Source organism: Heteronotia binoei, chromosome 3, assembly GCF_032191835.1.
Source record: "Heteronotia binoei isolate CCM8104 ecotype False Entrance Well chromosome 3, APGP_CSIRO_Hbin_v1, whole genome shotgun sequence".
Classification (NCBI taxonomy): Eukaryota; Metazoa; Chordata; class Lepidosauria; order Squamata; family Gekkonidae; genus Heteronotia; species Heteronotia binoei.
Window position 1 is genome coordinate 170,872,660 of NC_083225.1, and position 17,421 is coordinate 170,890,080.

At 44.1% G+C, this 17,421-nt stretch overlaps 1 protein-coding gene across 1 annotated transcript in view; it reads left to right on the forward strand.

Annotated features, from left to right (window-relative positions):
* Positions 1–289: 289 nt before the first annotated feature.
* The window catches only part of LOC132569131 (stromelysin-1-like), a 28,426-nt gene continuing 11,294 nt past the window's right edge, over positions 290–17,421 (forward strand). The window contains exons 1-6 of the mRNA XM_060235313.1: positions 290–397; positions 2,005–2,123; positions 6,570–6,715; positions 9,093–9,221; positions 12,012–12,194; positions 16,236–16,383. Of these exons, the coding sequence (XP_060091296.1) occupies positions 290–397; positions 2,005–2,123; positions 6,570–6,715; positions 9,093–9,221; positions 12,012–12,194; positions 16,236–16,383 (833 nt within the window). The remainder of the gene's footprint in view (positions 398–2,004; positions 2,124–6,569; positions 6,716–9,092; positions 9,222–12,011; positions 12,195–16,235; positions 16,384–17,421) is intronic.

Consider the following 17,421-nt stretch of genomic DNA (forward strand, 5'->3'; position numbering starts at 1 on the left):
TTTCATTTACACCACTAAAGGCAAGTATAGGGAAGACTTAGAATCCCACCTGTTTTATTGCTGGTTGCCACATCAGGAACACTGAAACTTAACAACCTGTTAAAGTTGTGTGTTGATGACCATTCTGATAAAGAGAGCATCTAGCAAATCTCAGAATGTCTCATAATGCTGTGAGTCATGCTTCAACCGGAGCAAATGTGAAGTGTATATATAGAGATGCTTGTGGACCACAGATGAATCCTGAAGATCTGAAGAATCCTGAAACTCCAAAGCAAAGGCTGAAGGCAGAATGAAGACCTTATTACTCATTATTGTCCTCTGCAGAGTGCTCTCGTGGGCTTGGCCTGTTCTCCCAAGCTCTGAACAAACTACAGAAAAGGAAGCCCAGCATGTGGAGGTAAGAATTAAAAAATAGCAGGTGCCTTCTTATCCAGAGGAGAAGCAGGCTGAATGCAACAGAGAGTCATTCAGTGTGTAGAGAATTTACTTATTTTCTGATCCTTTGTACAAATACGGGCTGGTGGAATTTAGGTCTATCACACTGCTCTAATACAGGAACTCTGGTTGACTCTGTGGGAAGGGGCTGTGGACCAGCAGTAGTTCCCTCTAAGCTGAGTTAATGTGAGACAGCTCACAATTTTTTAGGCTGTGGACCAGCAGTAGCTCCCTCTAAGCTGAGTTAGTGTGAGACAGCTCACAATTTTTTAGCCTCCAGCTCACACATTTTTGTCTTGGCTCAGGAAAAATGGCCCCAGAGCAAACTAATTTATGCTGTAGCGCACAACTTTAATGCCAGTAGCTCACAAAGTAGATTTTTTGTTCACAAAGCTCCATAGCTTAGAGGAAGTATTCACGGTAAGGTGTTTGCTTGGCATGCAGAAGGTAGCAGGTTTGACCCCTGGCATCTCCAGTGGTCAACTGCTCCCACCAGCACACATGACATCAGGAGGCCCCCACGCAGGCACGGCTGGGCCCCCACAGTCCCGCTGACTCACGTGATGTTGGGAGGCCCCTGCACAGGTGCAGCTGGGCCCCCGCAGTCCAGCTGGCACTCATGACATCAGAAGACCCCCGCACAGTCGTGGCTGGGCCCCTGGAGTCCCGCCGGCATGCGCGACATCAGGAGGCCTCCGCGCAAGCGTGGCTGCACCCTGGAGCCCTGCCAGCAAGCTGGGAAACCGAGCCAGAACGCTGGCTTAGTGAGCTGGAACGCTGTCTGGGCCAGCTGGAACAGTGTTGCGGTGCGTTCCGGCTCAAAAAAAAAGCCCTGCTTCTAAGTAATCATGGGCGATTACAGACCCGCAGTTTGGGCTGACTCAGAGACACCTCTGAAATCGACCCAAAAAAATCCTTCCACACACACGAACATCTTCCACCCATCCTCATTCCGTACTCACCCTGTCCTCCAGCCTCCTCAGTGCAACTGAAAAATCTACCGCTTCTGAAGTGGTAGCAAATTTTTGAGCCGCACGCCAGTCACCTTTTTGGCATCTGGAAGTGAAAGGGAACAAGCGAGGCACCTTGGCAGTGTGAACCTGCAAGCCACCCCATGTAGCATCTGTTTTTTAAAATTAAAACTGTTCAGTGCACATGAGAACATATGTGCATGCATGCACACATGTGTGTGCATGTGCGTGACTACTATTGGAACTCTCTGATTCTCTGTATGCTTGGTGCTTGGGGGGCACAGTGGGAGGGCTTCTAGCCCCACTGGTGGACCTCCTGATGGCACTTGGGTTTTTTGGCCACTGTGTGACACAGAGTGTTGGACTGGATGGGCCATTGGCCTGGTCCAACATGGCTTCTCTTATATTCTTATGTTCTTAAAATGTAAGGGGATGGGAATGGTGCACAACGACCCTCTGAACATGCCCATGTCACTTGCAGGGGAGCATGTGGAGGCTTCAGGACAGCTCTTTTAGAGCCGTCCCAATTTGGGATGCTTTCCATCCGCCCCTAAAGGCTTATCTGTTATCAGCCATATGTATCTTTTGTTCCCACCAGAAGGAACATTCACACACTTTGAACAGAATTAGGAGGCGCAGATATGATGTTCTTGGTACATCGGAATATACCTTGTTACCAGACTTTGCAAAATGGGAGAACAGAACTGTGACATATAGGTAAGACTTCAGTAACTTTCTGGAACTTAAGAAGCTGCACAAAAATGGTTATTATTGCTGCACTCGGAGCTTCCTATCAGGGGAAAAAAATGAATGCATCAACAATGATCATGGCAGGTCCACACAAAGAACTAAAGAGCCAGATGGGGGATATAATATTTTGTGTACAGAAAGAAAAATTGTAGGTAACTCATTCACTCTCCAAGCAGTTAAAAGGAGCTCTCCACCATTCCTTAGTTCTGCTGCAATGCCCTTCTTAGCTTTCCCTTTGCAGCTCCCATTGCAGTTTCTGTCTACTTTTTCTTCCAAAGGAGAAGGTTGCCCACAGTCACATTTGCTCTGGATGAGAAAATAGCACCAGCCTGTCTTCCTCCACCTTCATGCACATACCTTGCTCTGGATGGGAAAGGAACATGCTGTTTGCCTGTTCCAAGGAAAACACATGGGAAACATCAAAATATCACAATATTAGTTCCCATGGTCAAAGATTTGGGGTGAAAGTGAAACCCACTCTGAAGCAGTGTTCCCTCTAAGCTGAGCTAGTGTGAGCTAGCTCACCGTTTTTTAGCCTCCAGCTCACACATTTTTGTCTTAGCTCAGGAAAAATGGCCCCAGAGCAAATAATTTATGCAGGAGCTTACAGTTTTAATGTCAGTAGCTCACAAAGTAGAAATTTTACTCACAAGACTCCACAGCTTATTGGGAGTATTGATCTCAAGTATGTTTTGTGGTAAACATGCGCTTAAGTCATGCTGTAACAATGAGGTTGCTAGACATCATAAATGACAATGCACTGGAACAGTTGGTCACAGAGGAAAGAAAGAAGGAAAGAAAGAAGGAAAGAAAGAAGGAAGGAAGGAAGGAAGGAAGGAAGGAAGGAAGGAAGGAAGAAAGGAAGGAAGGAAGGAAGGAAGGAAAGAAGGAAGGAAGGAAAGAAGGAAAGAAAGAAGGAAAGAAAGAAAGAGAAAGAAAGAAAGAAAGAAAGAAAGAAAGAAAGAAAGAAAGAAAGAAAGAAAGAAAGAAAGAAAGAAAGAAAGAAAGAAAGAAAGAAAGAAAGAACCTGCCCAAGGCAACATTGGCTGCAAGCACATGCTAAATAATGCACTTCCAATCCACTTTCAATACACTTTCCAATTGGATTTTGCCTGTTCACACAGTAAACACCTTCTAGTTGGAAAGTGCATTAAAAATGGATTGAAAGCACATTATTTGGTGTGTGTGTGAACACAGCCATTGCGGGCAAAGAACTGTGTAAGACAACAAAACAGTCTGAAATTTGACATTCCATAGTGAAGAGAGGGTTACAAAGGACCGCCCTGAGCCCATTATGGAAAAGGGTGGAATATAAGCCTACTAAATAAATAAAATGACTGGGGAAGGCAATGGCAAGCCACCCCGTTAAAAAGTCTGCCGTGAAAACGTGATGCGACGTCACCCCAGAGTCAGAAATGACTGGTGCTTGCACAGGGGACTACCTTTACTTTAAAATAAATAAATAAATAAAGGTAGAAGAAGAAGACTGCAGATTTATACCCCATCCTTCTCTCTGAATCAGAGACTCTGAGCGACTTACAATATCCTATATCTTCTCCTTCCACAACAGACACCCTTTGAGGTGGATGGGGCTGAGAGGGCTCTCACAGCAGCTGCCTGTTCAAGGACAACTCCTGCAATAGCTATGGCTAACCCAAGGCCATTCCAGCAGCTGCAAGTGGAGAAGTGGGGAATCAATCACATGTGCGGCAGCAGTAGAATGCTCTTTATGCGCGAGTGCGGCTGGTGCCTCTCCTGGCAGCAGGTAGGGGCTGTGTGAATGCCCAGGTGCACATCAAAGAATACAGGCTTTTTCAAAGCCTGGCCAGATTCCTTGTGTGATCACAGCATAGGCTTTTATACTTCCACTTTTTTCTACCTTAGATTGTCTCAAAGTAGCTTGTAATGGCCTTCCATTTTCCTCTCCACAACAGTCACTTTGTGAGGTAGGTAGGGCTGAGAGAGCTCTGTGAGAACTGTGGGTGCGATCACACAAGGAATCTGGCCAGGCTTTGAAAAAGCCTGTATTCTTTGATGTGCACCTGGGCATTCACACAGCCCCTACCTGCTGCGCATAAAGAGCATTCTACTGCTGCCGCACATGTGGAGTGCCTGCCATTCAGCCAGGAAACACACCCTACATTCAACGTAGAGATTTCCTACCAGGAAGTAACCAGTAGCTATTTAATCTGGTCCCAGCCTGTCCTAAAATGAGGTAAGGAAAGTTGGGACTCAGGAGGAAAATGTGTGCATGTGATCATGCACGTTAAGTCCAGAGGGGAGGTGTGGCTAGGTCAGGCCAAATATCTCGTGTGATCACACCCAGTGACTGGCCCAGGGTCACCAAGCAGGCTTCATGTGAAGAAGTAAGGAATCAAACCCGATTCTTCAGATTAGAGTCTGCCACTCTTAACCACTATGCCATGCTGGAGCTACAAAATGATAGAACTGTGGAGGCTTTCCTGATACCCTCAAACAGAATAATATTCCTGAATATTAAAGCTGTTGGCACAGTACCTGTGGTATAGCCTTCTGTGGTGAAGTGATTAAGAGTGGCAGACTCTAATCTGGAGAACCGGGTTTGATTCCTCACTTCTCCATAAGTAGCCAGCTGGGTGGACTTGGGTCAGTCACAGTTCTCTCAGAGTTCTCTCAGCCCCACCTGCCTCATAAGAACATAAGAGAAACCATGTTGGATCAGACCAATGGCCCATCCAGTCCAACACTCTGTGTCACACAGTGGCAAAAAAAATTATATATACACACACACTGTGGCTAATAGCCACTGATGGACCTCTGCTCCATATTTTTATCTAAACCCCTCTTGAAGGTGGCTATGCTTGTGGCCACCACCACCTCCTGTGGCAGTGAATTCCACATGTTAATCACCCTTTGGGTGAAGAAGTACTTCCTTTTATCCATTTTAACCTGTCTGCTCAGCAATTTCATTGAATGCCCACGAGTTCTTGTATTGTGAGAAAGGGAGAAAAGACAGGGTGTCTTCTTGTGGGAGAGGAAGGGAAGGTGATTGTAAGGAGGAGGACAAGAAGAAGAAGAGGAAAAGGAGGAGGAGGACAAGAAGAGGAAAAGGAGGAGGAGGACAAGAAGAGGGAAAGGAGGAGGTTTGATTTATGCCCTTCCCTTCACTACCTGAAGGAGTCTCAGAGCAGCTTACAATCTCCTTTCCCTTCCCCTCCTCACAACAGACACCCTGTGAGGTAGGTGAAGCTGAGAGAGCTCTGATAGAAACTGCTCTTGAGAGAAACAGCTCTGTGAGAACTTGTGACTGACTCAGGGTCACATCAGCAGGTGCTTGTGGAGAAGTGGGGAATCAAACTCAGTTCTCCCAGATAAGAGTCTGTGCACTTAGCCACTACACCAAACTGGAGCTCAAGCACCTGATGAACGGCGGGGTATAAAACCAACTTTTCTTATTCACAGCACCAGCACTAAACTGACTGAAGAGAAAAGAAAGTTTTATTTATGGAACTACTACATGTTTTAGAGCCTTGAATTTAATCTGATTACTAATTGGTTGCCAGTGGAGCATCTGTGGAATGGGAGTGATATGCACAATCCACTTGGCAGCCAATAGATCCAGGTGGGCAGCAGTGTTGGTTTGAAGCAATAGAACAAAGTAGGAGTCAAGAAGCACCTTTAAGACCAACAAAGTTTTATTCAGAACGTAAGCTTTTGTGTGCTAAAAGCACACTTCTTTTATTACTTTTTATGGCTATCCAGACCAAATGTCCCTATAATTTGTTTTGCCATGTGATCCTAGCTTTGTATCAGTTTGCACTCTTAACCCACCAACTACATGTACTTCAGCCCACTGTACCTTATCCCCTCATCTGAAAAAGTGTGCTTAGAGCACACGAAAGCTTACGTTCTGAATAAAACTTTGTTGGTCTTAAAGGTCTTGCTTGACTCCTGCTTTATTCTGAATAAAACTTTGTTAGTCTTAAAGGTGCTACTGGACTCCTACTTTGTTCTTTTAGCAGCGAATAGTAACCTGGAGCTGCTGAGTTGTGTTTAAAGGTGGACTGATGTAGACTTCATTACAGCAGTCTAGCCTAGAGGTAACCGTAGAACAAAGCCAGAACAGCTGAATGAAGGTTGGGCGCTGTCTTCTGAGCTAGCTGAAATTGGCTGGATGTTTTTTTAGACCATGAATCTTTTTCAATTGAGTATCTGATCCAAGTAGGGTTGCCATTTCCTTGTTGGGGGAAATACCTGGAGATTTCCCAAAGCAGCCATTTTCTTGAGGGGAAGCACCTTTGGTCATCTGGAGATCAATTGTAATCGCAAGAGATCTCAAGCCACCACTTGGAAGCTGGCAACCTGATGTCCACGTATGCCTAGGGCTGTAACACTTTTGCTTCTAAACAATAATTTAATTCATGTATTTTAAAGGATTTTGAACTACACACAAAAACTGCCTCAGGCTGATGTCGATGAAATCTTCAAGGAAGCATTTGAAGTATTCAGTAATATCACCTGTTTGACCTTCATGCAGAGTTGGGATGCATCAGATATACAGATCCTTTTTGGTGCTGGCAGTAAGTAACAATGAACAATACAATCCTAATAATGCTTTCCCGGGACTAAGATCCACGGAGCAGATTTCAGCAGGATTTTGAGTAGACTTGCTTAGGACTGCTAATCACAGAAAAGTTAAAAAAAAGAAAAGAAATATTTTAGTATTTCTTTCGTACAAAGACAGGGAGGAAAGAACAAGAAAAGGGGAGGGAACTCAAAATCTAGCAAGTAATTAAAAAAGACAAAAGGGAGACAAGGGCTGGGTCCAGACCATCAGCTTGGGGCGCACAGGAGGTGTTCCGAATCGGGTTGGCTCAAAATGGAGTGGTGGAAGCTTGTCCATACATTCCCCCACATAGTGCAGGATGCACTTTGGCGCGTTGAGCACCATCCCCATAGATTGGTTTGGGTTCCTTTTCCCCCATTCATTCATTGGTCATGTGCATGTGTGGCGGATGCTGTGTGGCTCAAAAATTTGCTACTACTTCAGTGAGTATGGGAGCGGGATGGGTGGCAGATGTGCATGTTTGGATTGGATTTTTTGATCCATCTGCAAGTCGTTCTTGTGTCAACTTAAAGTGCCAGTCTGGACCCAGCCAAGAATACACAAAGTAGAAACAAAAATATATCAACAGTGGCAGCAGATGTTCACATAAAATGTTTCTGAATATCTAACAATAAACCCATGAGCAATTTTCATCTGTATGCCGTGTATTCAAATACTGATAGCACTGCAAGGTCCTCAGTCTGTGGATTAATAGGAGGTGGGCATTTATCTTTCCAGTGTTGTAATATGAGTCTCTTAGTTCTCATTAAGTATTGGGATATTTGGGTAATACAGCAGAGTTTTGCCCCATCATAGAAACCTGATATCAAGTGCAGTAAATAAATCTCCCTGAGGTAAGAAGTTACATTTCTTCAAGCAAATTCAGTTCCCCTTGGATGCAATTGAAAGGAGAGAAAGAAACCTAACCTCAGGCCCCTTGCTAGAGGGTTTTCAGGGGGTTCCAAGCCCCTGCAATCTAACCCCTGTTATACCTTTATGGCCCCTCCAATCAGCTGATTGGAGGGGCCATTTATTTATTTACTAATGAGAGTGTTGGTTTTAACTTTAATTTTAAGCCCAAGGCATTCTGTAGGTCTTACTACTGTGTGAACATTCTACCCTACCCATAGCTTCTCTGTTTGCAAATTTTTAACATGTTAGTATTGATGTTACTGTTCAGTAAAAGGCAGCCAAATTAAATCTGCCTTGCTGTGTTGGACCTGAGAAGCTGGTTAAAAGAAATGTTGTTCTGAAGCAATGGAACCATGTTACACACTTAAGCAAAATTATTACGGCCCCCACAAAAAATGTGCCCCACTGAACGAAAATCCTGGGTTTGGGCCCCACCAAATGAAAAATCCTGACTACGGGCCTGCCTAGTCTAAAGAGTACTTTCCCTATCACAAGTGGCCAGATGATATGGCATCACGTGTATGGCAGTATGAGAGCATTGTTTCTACAAGAGAGTCCAGTAGAGACATGTGATTCCTGAAAAGCTGCTTGAAGAATGGGAAGAACAAAGGACATGGGGCGGGGAGGGAGGAGGGTCAGAGGGCAGCTCCCAGGTTAAGACCAGCAGAGGCATTCTATTCATCACCTATACACACTTGGGCAAAATGGAGTGGTGGAAGCTTGTCCATACACTCCCACACATAGTACAGGATGCACTTTGGGCAGGAATCACACAGGCTCAATAATGCAGTTTCAATGCACACATTCAGTGCACTTTCCAACTGGATTTTAATGTGTGAACTGACAAAATCCAGTTGGAGAAATGCATTGGAAGTGGATTGAAACTGCATTAATTGAGCATGTGTGATCGCAGCCTTGGGGTGATAGAGTGCCCACCAATGTCCAGGCCTGCTGAGTCGCTCACTCCAACAGTGAAAGCATGGAGGATCCGTTTTTGTTGACCATCAGTTAGCCTTCAAGAGATTATGTAGTAAAATATGCCTGGATTGGCTGCCCATCAGTCCTTGATAGGAGAATGTGTATTTTCACACTCTCTGTGTGTGTGTGCATATATATGAAAATATATGTGAACATATAAGAACATAAGAGAAGCCATGTTGGATCAAGCCAATGTTCCATCCAGTCCAATACTCTGTGTCACACAGTGGCCAAAAAACCCCAAGTGCCATCAGGAGATCCACCAGTGGGGCTAGAAGCCCTCCCACTGTGCCCCACCCAAGCACCTAGAATGCAGAGCATCACTGCCTCAGACAGAGAGTTCCAACAATACGCTGTGGCTAGTAGCCACTGATGGACCTCTGCTCCATATGCTTATCCAATCCCCTCTTGAAGCTGTGCATACAAGCTCTTGACATGCATACATATTTTACTGTTTTAAGTCCATGCAGAAGACTGTCCCTTTGATGAAGAAGATGGTGTGCTGGCTCATGCTTATTCATCTTCTGCGGGTGGCAACAAAGCTTTTGTCCATTTTGATGAGGATGAAAACTGGACAAAGGATTTCAGTGGTAAAGTCATGCCTTTTTTAAAAAAAAAATCAGCATCTCCATGTGTTTGTGGTGAACGTTGTTAACTCCTTTCAGTACAAAATATTATGGGCCAAGTACCATTCCAGCACCTTGATGGTATCTAGACATTTACTCTGTTTTGTTTTTTACTGATACAAAGCACCTCTGGAATTCAGTGGTGCTGATGAAGCTGGCAAACAGCTGGCTTGTAATATGAAATTTCTCATAGCATCAGAGAATCATAGAGTTGGAAAGGACCTCCAGGGTCATTTAGTCCAGCCCCCTGCACATGCAGGAAACTCATAAATACCTCCCCCCTAAATTCACAGGATCTTCATTGCTGTCAGATGGCCATCCAGCCTCTGTTTAAAAACCTCCAAGGAAGGAGAGCCCACCACCTCCTGAGGAAGCCTGTTCCATTGAGGAACATTCTTATCTTGCTAAGTTTATTTTTTCTACTAGTGAAGTTCCTGAAATGTCATTAGAAAAAAGGGATATTTCAATCTTAAGTTCTTCCTTGACAGTATTCATCAAGGGCAATAACTATCTGGGGCTCTCAGGTTTGCAAAAAAAAAAAAAGCAAAACCCTTTACCTACACTCAGAAGCTGAGGAGTGGTGACATTTCATTTATTCACCATCTGAATTGTTTTAATTAGAATTTGCTTTTTAATGCTATTTTATATGAGTATAAATTGTATGTTGTTTTAGTGCGTTATCTTGATGTAAGCTACCCAGAGCCCTGCATGCAGAGAATGGCAGCCTAGAAGCCTAAATAATAAATATATACATTGATAAGATCAAGAAGCAGGAACTCTGCTCAGAATGCAGAATTGGATGATTTCAACCCCTAACTCAATAGCAAAGAGAAACTGCCCTTCCTTCTTAATAGCCAAAATTGACAAGAGAGCAAGTTTGGTGTTGTGCTTAAGTGTGCAGGCTCATATCTGGGAGAACCGGGTTTGATTCCCCACTCCTCCACTTGCAGCTGCTGGAATGGCCTTGGGTTAACCATAGCTATTGCAGGAGTTGTCCTTGAAAGGGCAGCAGCTGTGAGAGCCCTCTCAGCCCCACCCATCTCACAGGGCGTCTGTTGTGGGGGGAGAAGATATAGGCGATTGTAAGACGCTGAGTCTCTGATTCAGAGAGAAGGGCAGGGTATAAATTTCCTTCTTCTTTCTTCTCTTTCTCCTTCTTCTCCTTCTCCTCCTCCTTCCTCTTTCTCTTTCTTCTCCTCCTTCTCCTTCTCCTCCTTCTCCTTCTCCTCCTTCTCCTATGGCACCGCTAAATTGCAGAAAACTGACCCATTGCTGCCTGCAGTCTGGCAATCTAATAATTGTCTCAAATGTTCAGCAATGTCACATATATTCCAAGAACACAAAGGGAAGGGAAATGTAAGTTAATAACAGACAGACAAAGAGATAAGGCTGGAAACAGAGTGCCCAGGAGCTTTGCAGCAGCGCTTGGAAGAGGAACAGGCTGCAGGTGTCCAGGGAACATCCGGAACACTCATGCATCCCATCTGCAGCTCCCCAGGTGCTCTTCAGGGTGCTTCCTGGCCTTCCAGATGGCCAGGAAGGTGCCTCAGAGGCGCCCCGGCAAAAGCTGAGCAAGTGACTCAGGGGCAGGATGGGGACAGGAGGCAGATGTGCGCATGTGGATGCGCTTTTTTGGTCTGCCTGCCTCCCGTCCCCTCGGCAGCTTAAAATGCCTATCTGTTATCACCCATATTGCAGCAGCCAATGATGCTTTATAACCCTGGCCTTTAAGAGGGAGTGAAAAGAGAAGTGTATGCCAAGACCTTCTTGGGCCAGACTCCTTCAGTCTTGAAAAAGGGACCTTCTTCTGTCTCTTTGCCCCATTCAGATTCATACAGTTTTGTGAGCCTTGTGACTCTCTTGGGTCTTTCTTTCCTTGAGAATTAGAAAAGAGCAAGAGGCCGGTAGCACAATAAAGACTGCTTTCATGAGTCACTGCTCACTTCTTCAGATAGAGGTAGAATGTGAGTCCATCCATCCTTGATCAAGGAGAGTGGAGTGATTTCAGATGCCAAATGACAATTAGCAGGTGAATGACAATAGCAGGTGTGATTGGATTAGGTGTGATATGCAGAGGAGTAGTAGGCATGGAGAAAGCAGCCATTGGTAATAAAGGAAAAAACCCTAGGTCTCGATTCAGTCCAGGAGGATGCATTGTCTTGCGTTTGGGGGATAGGGCTAAAAATGATGTCATGCCTCCATCCCCAGAACTCCCAGGATCCCTAGTGAGGAAGGGCTGCTGTAGTTCATGCATGTTGCAGAGAAAGAAGGGTATTAAATACTGGATTCAAGATGCATTGCCGTGCACAGTTCTGCTTTATTTAGTGAAATCAGCAGCAAGACTCAGGGCAACTGGCCCTGCTTAAGTAGCATGCAAAACCCACACCCACTTCCCAGTTACAAATAACTATTGGTGCGATAGCCAAGCCATTAGTCCCCATTGGCCACTTTTCTGCAAGTCCAACAAAGACTAACCAGTATAACACACTGTTCAAGTGTCTCTGTCAATTGCAATGAACACTGTTGTGAAAGTGGATATACATTTTTGTGGAAAATCTTTGAAAAGGACACACACCCCAAGCTTCTTCACCAGTCATAATGGTGCATTTCACTGAAGGTGAGAAAGAATATATAATTTTCACAGCTGTACAAAAAAAATTGGTAGTTGTTTTCTGCACTGATATGTGATTTTCTCTGTCATAAAGTACAGCTCACGTGATTTCACATCAACACTAATGTATTTCCTGTTTTCAGGAATTAACCTTATGGCGACTGCTGTTCATGAATTTGCCCACATACTAGGTTCCGACCATTCAGCCAGCCAGGAATCTCTGATGTATGAGTTCTATGGAAACTCAAATACAACCTTCAGACTTTCCCAGGACGATATTGAAGGCCTCCAGGCTCTTCACGGTAAGTGTAGCTTCCTGTCTGAAAGTGTATCTTAGTTCCATTCAAGGGGATTTGGGGTAATGTTTTTATAGGGAGGGGAATGTCTTTTCCCCAAAATTTCCTTATTTAGACATTGTTTTCTCTTTTTCTCTTTTAAAAGAGGGGTTTCTCTTTGATTTCTCCTTGAAGCGAAATTAGTGCACTGTTTTGTAACTTCAGCCCCTGCAGCTGTTTTATGTAGTATTGCCTTAAAAGGAGGATAGGAAGGTATGGGAAGACTGTTGGGTCTGGTTTAGGATGGCTGGATTGGTCATGCAGCTGTCCTTACTTTCACTTAGCAGAGTGCTCTTTCTGAGCTTCAGCACGGCAGCATGGCCTAGTCTAATGGTTACCACGCTATCTCACAAACTGCACAGAGAGCCTTTGCTTAAAGTTAAGAAACCAATACTGGTGGATTCATTCAAAGAAACATAAACTGTTCTAACTAACTGGATGCCTTTGGATTGTAGTAGGCCATCTGCTTAGTTAGATCAGGAGGAGAGACAGCATGCTGTTCCTGCTGATGCAGTCAGGGAAGACGAAGAAGAAAGAGGAGGAGAATGAGAAAGGAAGTTCCCTATCTGAGTTACACTCATCTGGTTAGAGAGGGTGAATGAAAGCAGAACCAGACAGGAAGGAGACTGATATGAACCTAGCTATCTGACTTGCTCTATGGTATTTGTAGCCCTGGAGGACTGAGCAAGAGACATCATCAGTCTGTTCCTCTAACAAAGACATGACTGAGCACCTGGTGATGAAAATCTGAAATTCTTCATTACCCCCCCCCCCTTCCCTTTTGCCCCTCTTCTCTTCAAATTTATCTTTGATCAAAACAGAATTGACTAGAAACTGATGTTAAATTTCTATAAAGAGGGAAATAAATGGATTATTAGGTTTCAGGTAGAAACTGGGTTAATAGGAATTAAGAGATTTCCCTTAACCATACTCATTTGGGGTAGCATGAACATTTTCTCTGTCATCCATATATGTGGTGGATCATTATCACATGCAAACCCTGACAGAATGCAAAATGTGAACACATCAAACTACCTTTTTAAAATAAAGAATACGATTAGTAGGGTTTTTTGCCCAACAGTGCAGAAAAACAGGCCAGCTCCTATAAGCTCCTTTCCAGGTTTACTACTGGCAAATACAAAATTGTATTAAAAGCCAAGAAGAGTTGATTTAAAAACCCACAATATTCTATCCATGTCCCAAGCCTTCTACCAGATTAAGCCAAACCTCCAAAACTAGCTGCAGTGAAAGTTACTATAATTCAGTAAGACTCCAGGTTTTCTCACAGGGTGGGAATTTCACAAGTTGTGGAGCAGCCCCATTAAACAATCCTGCAATTGCTTTGCCTGGGCCCAAAACTGGTAACAGCAAGGGAAGAATAAAATGAACAGTCTGATAACACAAAGGATCAAAACAACACATATTCAGAACAAAACAAATAAAACTTAGCTGATGTGCTGTTGCTTTCGCAACGTTTTCACGGCAGACTTTTTACGGGGTGGTTTGCCATTGCCTTCCCCAGTCAGCTACACTTTCCCCCCAGCAAGCTGGGTACTCATTTTACCGACCTCGGAAGGATGGAAGGCTGAGTCAACCTTGAGCCGGCTACCTGAACCGCTGGTATCGAACTCAGGTCGTGAGCAGAGGGCTCCAGTACTGCAGCTTTACCACTCTGCGCCACAGGGCTCCTCCTATTTAGAGTGCATTACAGTAATTTGGTGTTGAGGTTACTGATTTATGAAAGAGACTAGAGATCCAGCTTCCTAACTATATATAGCTGGAATAAAGCATTCTCACTGTCTTGGTCACCTGCTTCTCCAGTGTGAGACCAGGATCTAGCAAGAGTGTCAAGCTCATAAAAGATTCTTTTAGCAAAAGTTGCCCACCATTGATGGTAGTGAGAACAACTCAATTTAAAGCACACTAACCCCCCCCCCCCAATACTCCCTCTAAGCTGTGGAGTTTTGTGAGCAAAAATTCTACTTTGTGAGCTACTGGCATTAAAGTTCTGAACTACTGCATAAATTAGTGTGTCATCCTTCCTGAGCTAGGACAAAAATGTGTGAGATGGAGGATAAAAAACGGTGAGCTAGTTCATGCTAACTCAGCTTAGAGGGAATACTGCTGACCCCTTCCAGTCAGCATCACCTCCTTCTGTTTGGCAAGTATGATCATTTCACCTCTATTTTAGTATCTTTGAACAAGAGATTTTATGCATGGAATATGAGAAGTCTAAGTATTTTGCTGTAGGAAATACCTATGTTGGGAATATAGGAGCAACAGGCCAAACTCTGTTCCCAACTTCTGTCTTCCTCAGCAAGACGTTATTAATTGTTGCAGGTAAAAGAATCAATAGAAAAGAATTAAGCCTATGCATCCTCCAGAGCAGCTCAATCGGACTCAGTTCAAACTAAACGCACATAGCTTCAGGTTATAAGTTAACCTTTTCCTGTCTCTGAAATATTCAAATAATGGCTCCCTGGGGTGTTCCCAGGCCAGGTCAAGTATTTGGTAAGATTTAACCATCTAACCTACCTAGGGGTAAATTAACTCTCCCCACCCCCAAGCACTTTATTGACAGAATATGGAGGAAAGTGGCTCTAGAACCTTTTCCTATTAGAACATTGTCAACTATACTGCAGAAAACTCTGTCCTCAAAGTACAGCCAGTAAATATATAGTTTACTTGCTGCAAACAAAAAAAAAGCACTTGGGATGAAATACAGTGACTTGGGTTGTTTCCTGCTCCATGATATCTATTACCAGGGAACTGTTATTACTCTGCAGAGACAGAAACCTCCATAACAACCTGAAGACCCTTCTTGAAAACTTGAAGACTATTTACCACACACCACCAAGAGATACCTTCATGGAGTTCAAAAATAGCCCTTGGTACTGAAGCTGTAGAAATTGATTTTAGATGTTTTCCTTTTAAAAATCATGAAAGATTATGGTAGTTGTCTAGTAGCTTAGGTTCAAAACTGAGGGTGTTTTCGCACTGACCTTAATCGGCAGCGACGCCCCTCTTCACCGCGCAGGATCTGCGCGGATTTCGCACCAATTGCTGCGGAGCACCCGGAAGAGCCGCAAAGTCCCGCGGCTTTTGCGGCGCAAATGGAAACAGCTAAAAACCAGTTTCCATTTGCGCCGCAAAAGCCACGGGACTTTGCGGCTCTTCCGGGTGCTCCGCAGCAATTGGTGCGAAATCCGCGCAGATCCTGCGCGGTGAAGAGGGACGTCGCTGCCGATTAAGGTCAGTGCGAAAACGCCCTATGGTTTTTGTTTTTTTGACTTTTTAAAAAAATAAATTGTAGCTTTGTAAAGGAACTATTCTATAAAACAGGAGTCCCTAACATGGTGTTCATGGGCACCATGGTACCCTGGCATGTTTCCCGATGTCCACCAAGTGTTTTGAAAAAATGGGATGGACTGGGTGGGGCTTCTGCCCAGCAAGGTTTTTAATTGGCCACTGGAGAGCTGATTGGCTCTGCAGATTTTTGAGAACATTGTTTTGGAAGCAGTTATCAACAGAGCACAAGGTTCTTCAATGTGTGACTGAAGGTAAACTTAGAGGGAGCATTGACTGTGGTGGTCATTTTGTCCCTCCTATAGCAGTCAACTTGTGGCTGTGTCCCCTGGATTTGATCACAATTTTAAAGTTGCCCAAAGGCTCAAAAAGATTGGGGGCCCCTGCTATACACTATGGAAAAGGGGAGAGATGGATGTTCACAAAAGACACATTCTGCATCATGTCAAACTGTGTTTTCAAGGTCTGGATGTTTTGATACAATGAAGCACAACGAATTCTAACACAACAATAAACAAAAAAATTCTGGGGGATGTTTTTAAGCACTAGATCCATGGATCAGTTAAAAGGATATAGAACAGTGGAGAATTATCTGATGTGACTTGGCAGAACCTCCCTGAGCTTTTTGTTTGTGCCTTTGAGAATGAGGACTTGTCTAATGTCTCTGAACTGCTTCTCCTCAAACTTTGATTGTTCTTCAGAACTTGTCTTTGCCTCCTTTTCAAGGAAAACCAGGAAACTGTTCTCATTGGCCAAGCTACCCAGCACCACCAACTGAAATTCCATCTGAACAGATGTCCCCACCTCTGTGTGAACAAAATATAACTTTTGATGCTGTCATCACTTTCAAAGGAGAACTGCTTTTCTTTGACGGGTAAATGAGGCCCAGACAATGCTCTGTCATGTATTTATCACAATTTTTTTAGAATGAAAAAGATAAGTAGAGGCTACAGTCTTGAGCTGTTGGGGTCTGGGCTTAACCTGTTGAACTCCAGAAATTGTCTCCATGTGCTAGCAGAGCAAGTGGAGCCAGGGGGGGAAATAACAGGTAATTCTCTAACACAACTAACTACCTTCGTCTCAGTTCACCTTTTTCTTTGGTCTAGACCGCAACACGAGTCAGCCAACAACTCACACTTTCTTGTGTTGAGGGTATACTTTTCTATCCTTGATGAACACTTCCAGGAATTATATATTGGATCCTTGGAGGGTTTAGGAAGTTTTCCAAGGCCACTGCCCCTTAACTCAGGATTAGTTACACTTTTCTCTCCTTAAGGGGCCTACTGGGAGTCTTAAGAAGGGATGCCAATCTCCAGCTGGTAGCTGGAGATCTCCTAGGATTACCTCTGATCTCCAAATGACCAGAGATCAATTTGCCTGGAGAAAATGGCCAATTGGAAGTGGAATCACATTATGGCATTATGCTCCATTGAAGTTGCTTTCTTTCCTAAAACCTCACCCTTCTAAGGCTCCACATGCATAATCTCCCGGTATTGTTTGCCTAACCTGTAGCTAGCAACCCTAAACCTTAAGCAGAAACCTTAAGAGAAAGACAAATCTCCCAATACGGGGGTGGGGGGGAGGAATCTCCATTAAGCATGTGGTCTATATGGGGTTGCCCTTGAAAAGTGTTCAGAAACTTCAGTTGGTGTAGAATACAGCCGCCAGAGTGCTGACTGGAGTAGGTCATATGGACCATATCACTCCAGTCCTGGCCCATCTACACTGGCTCCCAGTTTGTTTCCTGGGCACAATTCAAGGTTCTAAATTGTTTTTATTGACTTTGCAATGTTGTGTTCTTTGCTTGACTAGCTTTATGTCAAGTTTGCTTTTTGCTGTTGGTTTTCAAGTTTGACATAGCTGTAGATTCTTGAGTTAACCTTGGCTGGATTCTCTGATCTTACATTTGGTA